At 45.1% G+C, this 19189-nt stretch overlaps 1 protein-coding gene across 3 annotated transcripts in view; it reads left to right on the top strand.

Annotated features, from left to right (window-relative positions):
• The window catches only part of ryr2a (ryanodine receptor 2a (cardiac)), a 723597-nt gene that overhangs the window by 174302 nt on the left and 530106 nt on the right, over positions 1-19189 (top strand). For all 3 annotated transcript variants that reach the window (XM_034193918.1, XM_034193917.1, XM_034193919.1), the window contains exons 19-21: positions 2375-2567; positions 5823-6027; positions 9362-9466. In XM_034193918.1, coding sequence (XP_034049809.1) covers positions 2375-2567; positions 5823-6027; positions 9362-9466 — 503 coding nt within the window. The remainder of the gene's footprint in view (positions 1-2374; positions 2568-5822; positions 6028-9361; positions 9467-19189) is intronic.

The raw sequence follows: 19189 nt of genomic DNA, 5'->3' as shown, positions 1-19189 counted from the left end.
TCTCACGCTGTTTGTGGAAACGTTCTCCTCCTCTTCTTCGTCGTCTTCACCCAGCAGTTTCCACCGGCACCCTGTTGGGCAACAGCACCGGTGGCAGATGTTGTTAACCCGGGCCTCGACCGATCCTGTATGGAAATTCGATTCTTAGTCTGCATAGTTGGGTTGGCTTGTTTTACACTGGATGCCCTTCCTGACACAACTCTCCTCATTTATCCGGGCTTGGGACCGGCACTCAGAATGTACTGGCTGCACACCCCATGTGGCTGAGTATTTGAACACCCTGTGATTTTGCAAGTTCTCCCACTTAGAAATCATGGAGGGGTCTGAAATTTTCATCTTAGGTGCATATCCACTGTGAGAGACATAATCTAAAAAAAAAAAAAAAAACGGAAATCACAATGTATGATTTTTAATCATTTATGTGTATGTTACTGAATTTCAATTTCAATTTTTCAATTTATTTTCATTTATATAGCGCCAAATCACAACAGAGTTGCCTCAAGGCGCTTCACACAGGTAAGGCCTAACCTTACCAACCCCCAGAGCAACAGTGGTAAGGAAAAACTCCCTCTGAGGAAGAAACCACAAGCAGACCAGACTCAAAGGGGTGACACTCTGCTTGGGCCATGCTACAGACACAAATTACAGAACAATTCACAGACACATATACAAGAAATGCTGTTGGTGCACAGGACAGGAGGGTCGCCAACACAAATACAACTCCCATCTCTGGATGGAGCTGCAGCTGGACAGTGTCTCAATGTTTCTCTCTCTCCTTCCAGTTTACTCTGTCCATACAGATTCAGAGGGTTTGGAATGTCATCTTCCCTGTCTGGAGGATTCCGGCCATCAAATACATAGTCAGTGCTAATATAAAGGAAGAATGCTCCAGATACAGCTTGGATTCCTGCAGTAGTTCTCGGACAGCATCCTCATCTGTGAGGTCAAATCTGCTGCAAATAAGTATTTCAACACCTGTGAAAATCAATGTTAATATTTGGTACAGTAGCCTTTGTTTACAATTACAGAGGTCAAGCATTTCCTGTAGTTTCTCACCAGGTTTGCCCACACTGCAGCAGGGATTTTGGCCCATTCCTCCACACAGATCTTTTTTAGATCAGCCAGGTTACTGGGCTGTCACTGAGAAACACGTAATTTGAGCTCCCTCCAAAGATTTTCTATTGGGTTCAGGTCTGGAGACTGGCTAGGCCACTCCAGAACCTTGATATGCTTCTTCAGGAGCCACTCCTTGGTTATCCTGGCTGTGTGTTTGGGGTCATTGTCATGTTGGAAGACCCATCCACGACCCATCTTCAATACTCTAACTGAGGGAAGGAGGTTGTTCCCCAAAATCTCGCAATACATGGCCCTGGTCATCCTCTCCTTAATACTGTGCAGCCGTCCTGTCCCCAAAGCATGATGTTTCCTTTTTTCAACAAGCTGCTTGGCAATTGCCCCGTAGCCCTTTCCAGCCTTTTTGAGATCTACAATTTTGTCTCTGGTGTCTTTGGACAGCTCTTTGGTCTTAGCCATGTTAGTAGTTGGAGTCTTACGGCTTGTGTGGGGTGTCTTTATGCAGCTAACAACCTCAAATAGGTGCTTCTAATTTGGAATAATAAGTGGAGTGGAGGTGGACTTTTTAGAGGTGGACTAACAGGTCTTTGAGGGCCAGAATTTCTGCTGACTGGCAGGTGTTGAAATACATATTTGCAGCAGTAACATGCAAATAAATTATTAAAAAATCATACATTGTGGTTTCCTGATTTTTTTTTTTTTTTTGATTATGTCTCTCACAGTGGACATGCACCTAAGATGAAAATTTCCGACCCCTCCATGATTTATAAGTGGGAGAACTTGCAAAATCGCAGGGTGTTCAAATACTTATTATCCTCACTGTATATCATATATATTGGACTTGATCTTGAATGTCCTTGAAGGTTTAAAACACGGTTGCTTCATTTTCCAGACCATAGACCCATAATTATGATTGAACATGAACAAGAAGTCACATGTGGGCTTAGTGACCATGAAGGTAAAATCAAGGTCAATCAAACTTCGATCCCTCACTGTGGGGACACACCTATTCATACAACTTGTCATGAATACAGAGTCACCTGAAATGCAAAATAATACAATATTGCATTTGGCCCTGATGAGCATTGAAGATGACAGTCAACTTCAGTCAGTGTCGAACCTGTGACTTCTCAAACTACCTCGTGGAGCAGCAGAGGTTTTCCAATCATACGAGCGACCTGGGCACGCGTTCTCAGACTGGGACTGACTATGTTCTCCCACGGCTGGAATGAATTTGTTCACATTCTACTGCAGACTAACAACTTTGCCTCTTCTCCCTGTTGCTTTGAATTCTGTTCAGGTTGCAGAGCACGAGCAGTTAACTCACCTAATCAGCAGCTTCTGAAGGTTGAGGATGTAGTGAGCTGCTGCCTGGACCTCAGTGTGCCCAGTATCTCCTTCAGGATTAATGGCCAGCCGGTTCAGGGCATGTTTGAGAACTTCAACTCCAATGGTCTCTTCTTTCCGGTGGCCAGCTTCTCTGCCGGTGTCAGGTCAGTGCTTTATGGAGAAATATTTACATGTCTTCATCCGCGGTTAGGTTAATCTGTCTATGAGACATCTGTCCTTTACAAAATCACATGCGCAGTTTCATACACTTCAGTATTATCTTCAGTAATACACACATGTCGTAATTTACTCATATTAAACCAGGCTTGTAGTATTTAACCGTGTGCAGAGTTGTTGCAGTGGACACTGAGGCTGAACATGCTGCTATCTAGACACACCCGAACAGTTTTACCACAGTGTGCACCAACATATTTTTTTCTCAGAGACGTGTTGTGCATCACAAATAGGACACACGTTCATGACAGAGGACACTGTGGTGTACCAAAGAACATGATTTTAATCATAGCAAAGCTTTTGTTTCCACCATAAACATTGGCATTGTTTGTTTTGAGTGAACTCGCACTGTGCAGTGAATTGGAAACGTTATAATCTTCCAGATCGCCCTTGCAAAAGAGGTCTCGATCTCAATTGGACTAAGCTGGTTAAATAAAGGTTAAATTAAAAGTCCAGTTTGATTGACTCAGTTGAGCTCTGTGGGCTGTGGTCTGGGTGGGCTGGCTCACGAGGGTCTTGCTTGACTTGCACATGTTGTCTGCAATGGGATTTAGCTGGAACTGTGCCCCAGACCAAGTGGGGAAAAGGTAAAATACTGATGAGTCCAATTTTCTGTGGAGTAAAAGGACTTAAAACTTCCGAACTGATGGATTTCCAAAAGGACATTTTCTGTAGCGCAGAGGTGACTGTGACGCCATATGTGCTGTAGTCAAAGAGCATATAATACTAAGAGGTGGTCACATTCAATAGAACGCCCCATAGCAACAGATTCCCCCATGGCTTCGTTCTGCCGCTGCAATGTTGAACTGTTTTAAACCCATCAGACCCAAATGGTCTGTAGTCAGACCCAAACAGTCTATATTCAAACCCACACAGTCTGTAGTCAGACCCACACCGTCTGTAGTCAGACCCAAACAGTCTATATTCAGACCTCCACAGTCTGTAGTCAGACTGAAACAGTCTATATTCAGACCTACAGTCTGTAGTCAGACCAAAACAGTCTATATTCAGACCCAAACAGTCTGTAGTCAGACCCGAACAGTCTATATTCAGACCTACAGTCTGTAGTCAGACCCAAACGGTCTATATTCAGACCTCCACAGTCTGTAATCAGACTCAAACAGTCTATATTCAGACCTACAGTCTGTAGTCAGACCCAAACAGTCTATATTCAGACCCAAACAGTCTGTAGTCAGACCCAAACAGTCTATATTCAAACCCACACAGTCTGTAGTCAGACCCACACCATCTGTAGTCAGACTCACACAGTCTGTAGTCAGACCCAAACAGCCTATATTCAGACCTACAGTCTGTAGTCAGACCTACAGTCTGCATTCAGACCCAAACAATCTATATTCAGACCTCCACAGTCTGTAGTCAGACTCAGTCTATATTCAGACCTACAGTCTGTAGTCAGACACAAACATTCTATATTCAACCCCAAACAGTCTATATTCAGACCCACACCGTCTGTAGTCAGACCTCCAGTCTGTCGTCAGACCCTAACAGTCTGTAGTCAGACTCACACAGTCTGTAGTCAGACTCACGCAGTCTTTAGTCAGACCCAAACAGTCTATTTTCAGACCTACATAGTCTGTAGTCAGACCCACACAGTCTATAGTCAAACCCATACAGTCTGTGGTCAGACCCACACAGTCTGTAGCCAGACCCACACAGTCTATATTCAGACCCATACAGTTTGTAGTCAGACCTGCAAAGTCTATATTCAGACCTACATTGTCTGTAGTCAGACCTACACAGTCTGTAGTCAGACCCAAACAGTCTATATTCAGACCTACACAGTCTATATTCAGACCTACATTGTCTGTAGTCAGACCCACACAGTTTGCAGTCAGACCTACACAGTCTGTAGTCAGACCACATGATGTGGTTGATGAAAGAAGCCAAAATCACCACAGTTGTTTTTTATGAGTTTTTTGTGTTTTACTCATATTCTGAATATACAAAATAAGTACGTTAATACATGAGTAGCTTTAACACGTTCATGACATTTAATGAGCCCCCAAGACCACAGACAAACTAAACTATGCATGCTACCTTTCCACATCCATAAAAATATCATCTGATTTATTGACAACTTTCTGAAACTTCCTCAGAAAACAAAGCTGACATTGGAATATTACGCTTTACTTTGCATTTGCGATGCTTCACGTGGGTTATTTGAGTGTGACTTTTCTAAACTGCAGTTCATATTTCTGTCCAAACTTGATGCTGTTAATGTCTCCATTTCCATTATAAACAAACTCCCGGCCAGCAAACAGGAAGAATTGCTGTTAGATCCTGTATTATATATATTTTTAAATGAACTAAGATGAAGTTTACATTATTTTAAAGAGACCTGTTGGCACCACACAGAGTAAATTAAGTTTTTTAATCTGGCCTGTTTGTGTTATTTCTCTCAGAGTTAAAAATTACAGCTTGATGAAAATTTATGCAGATAAGACGCCTGGAAGTACTTTAATTCCTCATCATGTAATTGACTATGAATAACCGCAGTGTTTTTAAAGATGTCCTTCTGTGTTTGCTCTGGCTGTGTTTCTTAACTGCCAACAAGCAGAAAATAAATCATTTATTTTAAGAGCTGAAAGTCTTTTCTGTAATTATTTTATTTGTCACAACAGTTCAAGCTTTCACCACAGCTATCCATAATGTCTTCAGTATTCCACTTGTGACAAAAATAAACTCAATTAATGATCCATCAAGACAAGAAAAAAGCATGTGAAATTACACAGTCGTGAATGTTGATGTTATCAGCAGTCCAAGATGGCGGGAGTGCTTCTACAGCGCAGCCAGTGGCTGTTGTCTAAAATGCATCTTCTCTTTGCTGTCGTGTCAGTGCAAAAAAGCAGGAGCACCAACCAGTTGTCAGTGACATGACTGTTTATTCAATATTATTATTACTACTTGGATAATACAGTCTCCATTTCATACAGCAACATTTGGGTTAAAATCTGGTATTGTTTCTCATCTTATTAATGAACATGAATCATGGTCAGTGCACAAAGCTGCAAAATAACCTCTTCTTCCTTATTTGTGTCTCTGAACTGAGCTACATTCTGATGACAAATATTGATGAGATAGTGTGGATGATCAGATTGACTTTGGTGTAGAAATCATACAGGTTGGTCTGTGAACTCTTCACCTGCTCTCATGTCATATTGCAGGATTCGGTTCCTCCTTGGCGGTCGTCATGGGGAGTTTAAGTTCCTGCCTCCTCCAGGATATGCTCCTTGCTATGAGGCAGTGCTTCCAAGGGAGAAGCTGAAGCTGGAAGCCAGTCAGGACCAGACTGCAGCCCGAGAACTACTGGGACCCACGGTCACATTGAGCCAAGCAGCATTTACACCAACACCAGTGGACACCAGCCAGGTACACATTACTTATAGAGAGGTGGGCTGTAAACTCAAATTATCTTTTAAACATTTTTAATCATTCACCTTTTCATAAGAATAATTAACTAATCAGCTGTACTTGCAGCACGTACACATGGAAAATATGCAGGGCAGATGACCTCCAGGAATTGACTGCATGACCCCGATGCAGAACCTCATCAGCTGTAAAATAAATTTATAAGTCCCGTTCATTCATGGGTCCTAGACAAAGTCCACATTTCCTCAGCTATCCTCAGCTCAGTCTTCTCTCTCTTCCTGGGGGATCCTGAGGTGTTCCCACAGCAGCTGGGAAATATAATCCATCCAACATGTCATGGGTCTTCCCTGGGGCCTCCTTCCAGGTGGACGTGCCTGGAAAACCTCCTATGGGTGGTGACTAGGGAACATCATCGCTAGATGCCTGAACCACCTCAGTTGGCTCTTTTTGATGTGAAGAAACAGCAGCTCTACACAGAGTCCCTGCAGGATAATTGAGCTTCTCACCCTGTCCCTCAGTGTGAGCCTCATTTCCTCTGCTTGTATTTGTGACCTTGTTCTTTCAGTCATTACCCCAAATTTATTGCCCATTGGTGAGCATAGGAGCATAAATCGATTAGTAAATTGAGAGTCTCTCTTTCCAGCTCACCTCTTTCGTCACTACAAAAGTCCATTACAGCATCCACAGAACATCAGATGCAGCCTCAATCCATTTATTGTTTTCATGCTCCAACTTACCCCCTCAAGAGCAAGACCCTGAGATACTTGAACTCTTCCAGTTGTTGCAATAACTGTCTCTTGACCCAGAGGGGGTAAGCTACCCTTTTTCATCAGAGGAACATGGTCCTCATCCCACTCCCTTTACACTTGGCCTCAAACCTACCCAGTGCAGTCTGGAGGTTACACTCAGATGAAGCCAACAGAACCACATCATCTGCAAAAGCTGAGATGTAAGTCTGGGATCACCAAACTGGACCCCATCCAGTCCCTGACTGCGCCTTGAAATTCCGTCCATGAACATTGCGAACAGGATTGCTGACAAGGGGCAACTCTGACAGACACTGGTGGGCACAGCTAACCGAAAAGTTAGCTTCGATAACCATTAATCTGCTAATTTAAAAGTTAACTTTTATAATGCTAAACTGTTAAACCGCAAAAAAATTTAGCAGAAGTTACCTCTAACCGCTAACTTTTAGTATTGACTTGTTCGCGGCCACATTGGATTACACTGTTGGTTACTGATAAACCAATTTCGAGTATAGGTTGCAGGGTCTGTTGGGTAAATTCAAGTCACATAACCCACGCATTCCCAGGATCACAAACACAAAATGTACGCATGAAAAAAAACTCCAAACCGTAATAAATCGCAGTATTAGAAGTCACAGTTTGTCTCTATATTATATATTTGTAAACCATAGAGCTACTGCTCACCCACATTACGTTACAAACACAAACAAATGCATGAAAAATAAATAAATTAGAAATAAAATCCCAAACGTGGTCATTGTCTTTATAAAAGGCTGTAAATTGCAGTATTAATAGTCATACTTTGTCTCTGTATTATATTTAAAAATTGTTACAGGAACGGCTCACCTGTGTTGCCTTCATGAAAATGACACAAAACGAATGCAAGAATAAATAAATTAATATTTTTTTTTTTTTTACCCCAAACACTGTTATCATCTTTATCAAAAGCAGTAAATCGCAGTATTAATAGTCAGTTTATCTGCACATTATATGTATAAACATTAATGGAATTAACAACTCACCTGTATTGTGTTCATGAACAAAAAAACCAATGCACAATAAATAAATACTGACTCTTGAACTTCTTACATACTGTTTTTGTCCACAGTGTAACTTCTTTCGGCTCTAATTTGCAACAACAGCAGTATCGACACACAACAGACAGGAACTAACATATATGATTTTAAGGTTTACAAACCTTTTTGACTGTTAAATTTTACTCACTTTACCAGCACAAAAAATGTTAGCGGACTGTTTGAGCTCCAGGTCACCAACAAAGCGCAACACATGTCCGCTTTCCGTCACATTGTCACTTTTTCTTTGCATTTTCACTTTGTTTGCTGTGTAATTTGCCCAAAAACTCAGAGAAAGCGCCGTGTTTCTGATAAGGACATATGTGGGCTGTCCCTGGATGTATGATTATTGCATCATATGCATCATATTTTAACCCTTTAGCGCCCACCCTCAAACAAGACTCCACTGCCCAATTGCAGCCTGCATTTCTGAGAACACAAAGTTGACCTCCCAGACCTTAAGGTATTCGGGGGCCCAAATAAAGCTACCTCTGACTTGTCATTATTGAATTTAAGGAAATTCTGAGACATACATGTTTTTTTCATTTGTAAGATGTGAAAGGCAATTAGTTAGATTACTGATATCAGAGGGTTTCAATGGTAGGCACAGTTGTGTGTCATCTGCATGAAAATGGTAAAATACAGGACACTGTGGATTTACATGATCTGGCTGAGGGGAAGCATGTAAATGGAAAACAAGAGTGGACCCAGAACAGAACCTTGTGGCATACCACAACTCAATTGAGCCAAGGAGGAAGATTTATTACCCAGGGCAACAAAAAAGGCTCCATTTGTGAGGTGTGATGCAAGACAGCGGCACAAACGGCCAGTTCCACACTTTCAGGAGAGCAAACATGCTTTGTTAAGAGTTCCCCTGACCACACAAATAGAAAGGATAGAATCTGTGGTTAGGTCTGTTTTTGAAGAACATTCTCAGGCTTTAGTTGGCTTCATTTCAGCAGTCTGTCTGAGAGGCACTTAGGAAAAAAAAGAAAAGCTACCACTTTCCTCCTCAAAATCTTATTTATGGGAAAACTGCACAACAAATAAACACCACAACTGGTTATGATGGACCTTCCTAAAACAAGCCTGTTCACCATTTTGACATGTTTACCATGAAGGTCCACCAAAAAAGCAAGCAAGCAAACAAATAAACAAACAAAAAACAACAGATTTGAAGCTACAAAAATTTCTTGTTTTCTCATTCATTCCAATAATGTCACTGTTTGTTTATGTCTTACACAGCATCCTCGCTGTCTTTTTCCTTTTTTGTTCTCTTAAATGGGGATTAAAAACAGCACTGGAACTCACAGGCTCCCTCACCCACTCTATGCTGGGATAGAATATCCATTACACACAGTGTGTCACTTATAACTGTAATTATCTGCAGCACCTGATGAGAAGAAGTGTTGCTATTTTACAACAGCAGTTCACAGCAACAGCAGCTCCATGCTCAGAACACAAGCAGTCCACACGGAGTGTAACACGCTCATAGGTGTGCATCTGTATTTGTAGATTGTGTTGCCACCACACTTGGAGAGGATCAGGGAGAAGCTGGCGGAAAACATCCACGAGCTGTGGGTGATGAACAAGATTGAGCTGGGCTGGACATATGGCTCAGTGAGTATCACCCTCCTCAGACAAGACTGCAAAACTTCTCACCTCACTCACACCTGATCTGACCTCACACAAACCTCGACTGACCTCATTCACACCTCCTCTGATCTCACTCACGCAAACCTCATCTGACCTCACTCACACCTCATCTGACCTGGCGCAAACCTCATCTGACCTCACGCAAACCTCCTCTGTCCTCACTCACACCTCTTCTGACCTCAGTCTCGCCTCATCTGACCTCACACAAACCACGTCTGATCTCAAGCAAACCTTGTGTGACCACATGCAAACCTCATCTGACATCACTCACTCCTCCTCTGACCTCACTCACACCTTGTCTGACCTCATGCAAACCTTGTCTGACCTCACTCACACCTCGTGTGATCTCACTCACACCACCTCTGATCTCACATAACTTTGTCAGACCTCAGGTAAGCCTGGTCTGACCTCAGGCAAGGCTTGTCTGACCGCAGTCAGACCTCCTGTGACCTCACACAAACCCTGTCTGACCTCACTCACACCTCATCTGACCTCAGGCAAACCTTGTCTGGCCTCAGGCAAACCTCATTTGACTTCAGGCCAACCTTGTCTTACCTCAGTAAATGTGGTCTGACCTCACTTACACCTCGTCTGACCTCACTCACACCTTGTGTGACCTCACACAAACCCTGTCTGACTTCACTCACACCTCATCTGACCTCACGCAAACCTCATCTGGCCTCACGCAATCCTCGTCTGACCTCAGGCAAACCTCATGTGACCTCAGGCCAACCTTGTCTTACCTCACATAAACGTGGTCTGACCTCACTTACACCTCGTGTGACCTCACTCACACGTCATCTGACCTCACGCAAAGCTTATCTGACCTCACTTAACCTCATCTGACCTCTCTCACACCTTATCTGACCTCACTTAACCTCGCCTGACCTCAGGCAAGCCTCGTCTGACCTCACTCACACCTCATCTGACCTCACGCAAACCTTGGTTGACCTCTCTCACACCTTGTCTGACCTCACTCACATCTCATCTGACCTCACTCACACCTTGTCTGACCTCATGCAAACCTTGTCTGACCTCACTCACATCTCGTGTGATCTCACGGACACCCCCTCTGATCTCACATAACTTTGTCAGACCTCAGGTAAGCCTGGTCTGACCTCAGCCAAGTCTTGTCTAATCTCAGTCACACCTTATGTGACCTCACACAAACCCTGTCTGACCTCACTCACACCTCATCTGACCTCACGCAAACCTCGCCTGGCCTCACGCAAACCTTGTCTGACCTCACACAAACCTCATCTGACCTCACTCACACCTCACTGACCTCACTTAACCTAGTCTGACCTCACTTAACCTCGTCTGACCTCAGGCAAGCCTTGTGTGACCTCACTCACACCTCATCTGACCTCAGGCAAGCTTTGACTGACCTCACGCAAACCTTGGCTGACCTCTCTCACACTTTGTCTGACCTCACGCAAACCTCCTCTGTTGTCACTCACACCTTGCCTGACCTCACTCATATCTCATCTGACCTCAGTCACACCTTGTCTGACCTCATGCAAATCTTGTCTGACCTCACTCACATCTCGTGTGATCTCACGGACACCACCTCTGATCTCACATAACGTTGTCAGACCTCAGGTTAGCCTGGTCTGACCTCAGCCAAGCCTTGTCTAACCTCAGTCACACCTTGTGTGACCTCACACAAACCCTGTCTGACCTCACTTACACCTCATCTGACCTCACGCAAACCTCGTCTGGCCTCACGCAAACCTTGTCTGACCTCAGGCAAACCTCATCCAACCTCATTCAAACGTCGTATGACTTCACGCAAACCTAAATTGACCTCACTCACACCTAATCTGACTTCACTTAACCTCGTCTGACCTCACGCAAACCTCGTCTGACCTCACTCACACCTCGTGTGACCTCAAGGCATGCCTCGTCTGACCTCAGGCAAACCTTATCTGACCTCAATCACACCTTGTCTGACCTCACGCAAACCTCGTCTGACCTCACTCACACCTCGTGTGACCTCAGGCAAGCCTCGTCTGACCTCAGGCAAACCTTATCTGACCTCACTCACACCTTGTTTGGGTCGCATCTCGTGTGACTTCATACAAACCTAAACTGACCTCACTCACCCCTTGTCTGACTTCATGCAAACCTTGTCAGACCTCACTCAGACCTCCTCTGATCTCACTTAACCTCGTGTGACCTCAGGCAAGCCTTGTCCGACCTCACTCACACGCTGTCTGACCTCAGGCAAGCCTGATCTGACCTCAGGCAAACCTCATTTGACCTCACTCACACCTCATCTGACCTCACGCAAACCTTGTCTGACCTGGCGCAAATCTCATCTGACCTAACACAAACCCTCTCTGTCCTCTGTCCTCACTCACACCTCTTCTGACCTCAGTCTCGCCTCATCTGACCTCACACAAACCTTGTCTGACCACACGCAAACCTCATTTGACCTCACTCACACCTTGTCTGACCTCAGGAAGCCTTGTCTGACCTCACGCAAACCTCGTCTGACCTCAGGAAAGTGCTGTCTGACCTCACCTCAAACCTTGTGTGACCTCACGCAAACCTCGTCTGAGCTCACGTAAACCTCCTCTGTCCTCACTCACACCGAGTCTGACCTCAGGAAGTCTTGTCTGACCTCACGCAAACTTCGTCTGACCTCAGGAAAGTGCTGTCTGACCTCACCTCAAACCTTGTGTGACTTCACGCAAACCTTGTCTGACCTCACTCACACCTCCTCTGATCTCACTTAACCTTGTCTGACCCCAGGCAAGCCTCATCTGATCTCACTCACACGTCGTTTGACCTCAGACATGCCTGGTCTGACCTCACGCAAAAATAGTCTCACTGGTGTGCACAGATAACCAAAAAATTAACTTCGATAACAGATAATCAGATAACTGAAAAGTTATCTTCAATTAAGATAAAACAATAAACTACCCAAAAATGTGTCAGAAGTTACAGATAACCGATAGATAAATTCCAATATTGTCTCTGGTACATTTAAACAAATTTAAGTTTTAATGCCACAATAACTTCTACTAATATTAAAAGTAACAACAGACCCACACACTGAGACCACACTTTTGTCTTTGAACATTCTGCCCCTGCTGGAAGCTCTTGTTTACTACAGAGCTCCCAACACAGAGGCACCATGAGAGTAGCCCTAAAGCCAGCTCTCTATCAATTACAACACTCCGGTCAGGCGGAGGTCTTGAAAAATAAAGTCATGCTGACTTATGGTTTTGATTTATAAATAACATTAATACAGATAGAATAACTCCATTAATGTCAATTCTGTCATTTGTACAAAGCATATATCTTTTAATGTTGAATAATGCACTAATTCTGAGGTTTAGTAACAAACAGAGAAATTGCAAAGGATTCTGGGTAAAAGTGCCTCTGCTAAACACTGATTGGTTCAGTCATTCATTATGTAAACCAACACGTTAATGTGACGTCTGTCGTGTGTTGGTGTTCATTTTTTTATTTGTAAAAACAGGTATTTTTATGGAGCCCTGGAAGTGTCATCGCAAAATGTTTTGCATATGGAGAGAATGTGCGCACGTTTTATGATGTTGTAAAACGTGCTTTACACTGTGCGAGATGATTTTTCATGCAGAAATTTTTGGACCGAGTTTCAGCTTAATCGCGCGTCCTGCATCGTGTAGTCATGGAGTAACAAGCTTTAACATCTCACGACCACCTCCTGATCGCGATCATATGGTCGAATGAAAATCAAACCTGTTATTCTGGTCGGCTGTCGTGAGGTTATCCTCCTGCTGAAAAGCTACAAGCATCCAACCGCTCGCACTGTGCCTGTGCAAACACTGCAGAGCTGTCTTGTAATGTTATTATTATTTTTTTTTTTGCTGTTGTATTGTTTTTAAACTTCATGTGTAAAAAAAAAGCCGTTTGCAAAGCCAAAAAGTTGATTTGACAATCATCTGATATAACCGGGGTCAAAACAAATACAACACTGCCATCTAGTGTTTCCCAGATGCTTAGTACTTAGGGCGAATACTGCCATGAATACTACTGGCCAGTAGATGGCAGTAGAGGCCTTGAAAACAAAATTCCAGATAATCCCTGTCTGCTACATTTGGAATTTAACAAACGCAAATACATTAACAACGTCTATAAACCCAGAGAATATATTCACGAGAGTTTTAGGCACTACAGTTTAATGCTGTTGTCCGTGGAGCCTGAACAGAGTGTCTGAAATGCAGTTGTCCTGTCGTGATCGTGCTGAGATTATATCATCCTACCCATAATGCACTGAGCACAGCATGTGCTCACAAAACCTTAAAAATTTGCACATTACTTTAAAACTAAAACATATATCTGATATTTTCACTTTATAAAACTTCAGACATGACAGTAATTTTAAATAACTTGTCCAAAATTAGTTTGGTTAAAATTTGAACCATAAGTTAAAAATGTATGCCTCTGGATGACTGAGGTGATATTGCCATCATATCGGTATGGTGTTAAAGGAAATGATTTTTTTTTTTCTCTTTTGTCTACAGAGGATAGAGATGCTTTTCATAGAAGCAGCTCTCTTCTGTTAGCAGAGGGTATAACTGTCCATCTATTATAAAACTTTTAACAGGAAGGTGCTAAACTTTTTTTAAATTTTAAAAATGCTTATCGCTGTTCAGCTTTGTTTACTTTGTTTATCAGTCTAAAAGTTATCGGACAGAAATTAATCGGAGGATAATTGGTCCGATAATGGTTTTCAAAGTTATCTAAAAAAATTATCCGATAATGAAAACATTATCTTCGATAATTATCTGTTATCGGATTATCGGAAGTGTGCCCACCACTGCCTAGTCTGACCTTACGTAAGCCTTGTCTGACCTCAGGGAAACCTTGTCTGACCTCACGCACACCTCATCTGACCTCATTCACACCTAGTCTGACCTCACTCACACCTTGTCTGACCTCACTCACACATCATCTGACCTCACGCAAACCTCATGTGACCTCACGCAAAGCTCATCTGACCTCGCTCACACCTAGTATGACCTCTCTCACACCTCGTCTGACCTCACTCACTCCTCATCTGACCTCACTTAACCTCGTCTGACCTCAGGCAAGCCTCGTCTGACCTCACTCACACCTCATCTGACCTCAGGCAAGCTTTGTCTGACCTCACGCAAACCTTGTCTGACCTCTCTCACACCTCGTCTGACCTCACTCACTCCTCATCTGACCTCACTTAACCTCGTCTGACCTCAGGCAAGCCTCGTCTGACCTCACTCACACCTCATCTGACCTCAGGCAAGCTTTGTCTGACCTCACTCACACCTTGTCTGACCTCATGCAAACCTTGTCTGACTTCACTCACACCTCGTGTGATCTCACTCACACCACCTCTGATCTCACATAACTTTGTCAGACCTCAGGCAAGCCTTGTCTGACCTCAGTCACACCTCATCTGACCTCATGCAAACCTCGTCTGGCCTCACACAAACCTCGTGTGACCTCACTCACACCTCATCCGACCTCAGTCACACCTTGTGTGACTTCAACCAAACCTAAATTGACCTCACTGACACCTCATCTGACTTCACTTAACCTTGTGTGACCTCACGCAAACCTCGTCTGACCTCACTCACACCTCGTGTGACCTCACTCACACCTCGTCTGACCTCAGGCATGCCTCGTCTGACCTCGGAAACATTGTCTGACCTTATGCAAGCTTTGTCTCACCTCACGCAAACCTCATCTGACCTCACTCACACCTCAGTTGCACCTTGTGTGACTTCAGACAAACCGAACCTGACCTCACTCACCCCTTGTCTGACCTCATGCAAACCTTGTCAGACCTCTCTCACACCTCATCTGACCTCACTCACTCCTCATCTGACCTCACTTAACCTCGTCTGACCTCAGACAAGCCTCGTCTGACCTCATTCACACCTCATCTGACCTCAGGCAAGCTTTGTCTGACCTCACGCAAACCTTGTCTGACCTCTCTCACACCTTGTCTGACCTCACGCAAACCTCCTGTGTTCCACTCACCCTTTGTCTGACCTCACTCACATCTCATCTGACCTCACTCACACCTTGTCTGACCTCATGCAAACCTTGTCTGACCTCACTCACACCTCGTGTGATCTCAGTCACACCACCTCTGATGTCACATAACTTTGTCAGACCTCAGGTAAGCCTGGTCTGACCTCAGGCAAGCCTTGTCTGACCTCAATCACACCTTGTGTGACCTCACACAAACCCTGTCTGACCTCACGCAAACCTTGTCTGGCCTCATACAAACCTCATCTGACCTCAGGCAAACCTCATTTGACCTCAGGCCAACCTTGTCTTACCTCACGTAAAAGTGGTCTGACCTCACATACACCTCATGTGACCTCACTCACACCTCATCCGACCTCAGTCACACCTCGTGTGACTTCAACCAAACCTAAATTGACCTCACTGACACCTCATCTGACTTCACTTAACCTTGTGTGACCTCACGCAAACCTCGTCTGACCTCACTCACATCTCGTGTGACCTCACTCACACCTCGTCTGACCTCAGGCATGCCTCGTCTGACCTCGGAAACATTGTCTGACCTTATGCAAGCTTTGTCTCACCTCACACAAACTTCGTCTGACCTCACGCAAACCTCATCTGACCTCACTCACACCTCAGTTGCACCTTGTGTGACTTCAGACAAACCGAACCTGACCTCACTCACCCCTTGTCTGACCTCATGCAAACCTTGTCAGACCTCTCTCACACCTCGTCTGACCTCACTCACTCCTCATCTGACCTCACTTAACCTCGTCTGACCTCAGGCAAGCCTCGTCTGACCTCACTCACACCTCATCTGACCTCAGGCAAGCTTTGTCTGACCTCACGCAAACCTTGTCTGACCTCTCTCACACCTTGTCTGACCTCACGCAAACCTCCTGTGTTCCACTCACCCTTTGTCTGACCTCACTCACATCTCATCTGACCTCACTCACACCTTGTCTGACCTCATGCAAACCTTGTCTGACTTCACTCACACCTCGTGTGATCTCACTCACACCACCTCTGATCTCACATAACTTTGTCAGACCTCAGGCAAGCCTTGTCTGACCTCAGTCACACCTCATCTCACCTCATGCAAACCTCGTCTGGCCTCACGCAAACCTTGTGTGACCTCACTCACACCTCATCCGACCTCACTCACACCTCATCTGACTTTACCTAACCTTGTCTGACCTCACACAAACCTCGTCTGACCTCACTCGCACCTTGTATGACTTCACTCACACCTCATCTGACATCACTCAACACCTAGTCTGACCTCACTCACACCTTATCTGACCTCACTCACACGTCACTTGACCTCACGCAAACCTCATGTGACCTCACGCAAAGCTCGTCTGACCTCACTCACACCTAGTATGACCTCTCTCACACCTTCTCTGACCTCACTCACATCTCATATGACCTCACTCACACCTTGTCTGACCTCATGCAAACCTTATCTGACCTCACTCACACCTCGTGTGATCTCACTCACACCACCTCTGATCTCACATAACTTTGTCAGACCTCAGTTAAGACTGGTCTGTCCTCAGGCAAGCCTTGTCTGACCTCAGTCACACCTCATCTGACCTCATGCCAACGTCGTCTGGCCTCACTCACACCTCATCCGATCTCAGTCACACCTCGTGTGACTTCACGCAAACCTAAATTGACCTCACTCACACCTTATCTGACTTCACCTAACCTTGTCTGACCTCACACAAACCTCGTCTGACCTCACTCACACATCATCTGACCTCATGCAAACCTCATGTGACCTCACGCAAAGCTTGTCTGACATCACTCACACCTAGTATGACCTCTCTCACACCTCCTCTGTCCCCACGCAAACCTTGTCTGACCTCACTCACACCTCATCTGACCTCACTCACATCTACTCTGACCTCACTCACACCTTGTCTGATCTCACTCACACATCACCTGACCTCACACAAACCTCGTCTGACCTTAGGCAAGCCTCGTCTGACCTCACTCACACCTCATCTGACCTCAGGCAAGCATTGTCTGACCTCACGCAAACCTCCTCTGTTCTCACTCACACCTTGTCTGACCTCTCTCATATCTCATCTGACCTTACTCACACCTAGTATGACCTCTCTCACATCTCATCTGACCTCACTCACACCTTGTCTGACCTCATGCAAACCTTGTCTGACCTCACTCACACCTCGTGTGATCTCAGTCACACCACCTCTGATCTCACATAACTTTGTCAGACCTCAGGTAAGCCTGGTCTGACCTCAGGCAAGCCTTGTCTGACCTCAATCACACCTTGTGTGACCTCACACAAACCCTGCCTGACCTCACGCAAACCTTGTCTGGCCTCATACAAACCTCATCTGACCTCAGGCAAACCTCATTTGACCTCAGGCCAACCTTGTCTTACCTCACGTAAAAGTGGTCTGACCTCACATACACCTCATGTGACCTCAATCACACCTCATCCGACCTCAGTCACACCTCGTGTGACTTCAACAAACCTAAATTGACCTCACTGACACCTCATCTGACTTCACTTAACCTTGTGTGACCTCACGCAAACCTCGTCTGACCTCACTCACACCTTGTGTGACCTCACTCACACCTCGTGTGACCTCAGGCATGCCTCGTCTGACCTCGGAAACATTGTCTGACTTTATGCAAGCTTTGTCTCACCTCACACAAACTTCGTCTGACCTCACGCAAACCTCATCTGACCTCACTCACACCTCAGTTGCACCTTGTGTGACTTCAGACAAACCGAACCTGACCTCACTCACCCCTTGTCTGACCTCATGCAAACCTTGTCAGACCTCTCTCACACCTCGTCTGACCTCACTCACTCCTCATCTGACCTCACTTAACCTCGTCTGACCTCAGGCAAGCCTTGTCTGACCTCACTCACACCTCATCTGACCTCAGGCAAGCTTTGTCTGACCTCACGCAAACCTTGTCTGACCTCTCTCACACCTTGTCTGACCTCACGCAAACCTCCTGTGTTCCACTCACCCTTTGTCTGACCTCACTCACATCTCATCTGACCTCACTCACACCTTGTCTGACCTCACTCACACCTCATCTGACCTCAGGCAAGCTTTGTCTGACCTCACGCAAACCTTGTCTGACCTCTCTCACACCTTGTCTGACCTCACGCAAACCTCCTGTGTTCCACTCACCCTTTGTCTGACCTCACTCACATCTCATCTGACCTCACTCACACCTTGTCTGACCTCATGCAAACCTTGTCTGACTTCACTCACACCTCGTGTGATCTCACTCACACCACCTCTGATCTCACATAACTTTGTCAGACCTCAGGCAAGCCTTGTCTGACCTCAGTCACACCTCATCTGACCTCATGCAAACCTCATCCGACCTCAGTCACACCTCGTGTGACTTCACGCAAACCTAAATTGACCTCACTCACACCTCATCTGACTTTACCTAACCTTGTCTGACCTCACACAAACCTCGTCTCACATCTCATCTGACCTCACTCACACCTTGTCTGACCTCATGCAAACCTTGTCTGACCTCACTCACACCTCGTGTGATCTCAGTCACACCACCTCTGATCTCACATAACTTTGTCAGACCTCAGGTAAGCCTGGTCTGACCTCAGGCAAGCCTTGTCTGACCTCAATCACACCTTGTGTGACCTCACACAAACCC

Source organism: Thalassophryne amazonica, chromosome 18, assembly GCF_902500255.1.
Source record: "Thalassophryne amazonica chromosome 18, fThaAma1.1, whole genome shotgun sequence".
Lineage (NCBI taxonomy): Eukaryota > Metazoa > Chordata > Actinopteri > Batrachoidiformes > Batrachoididae > Thalassophryne > Thalassophryne amazonica.
This window is presented reverse-complemented; position numbering and strand designations above follow the sequence as displayed.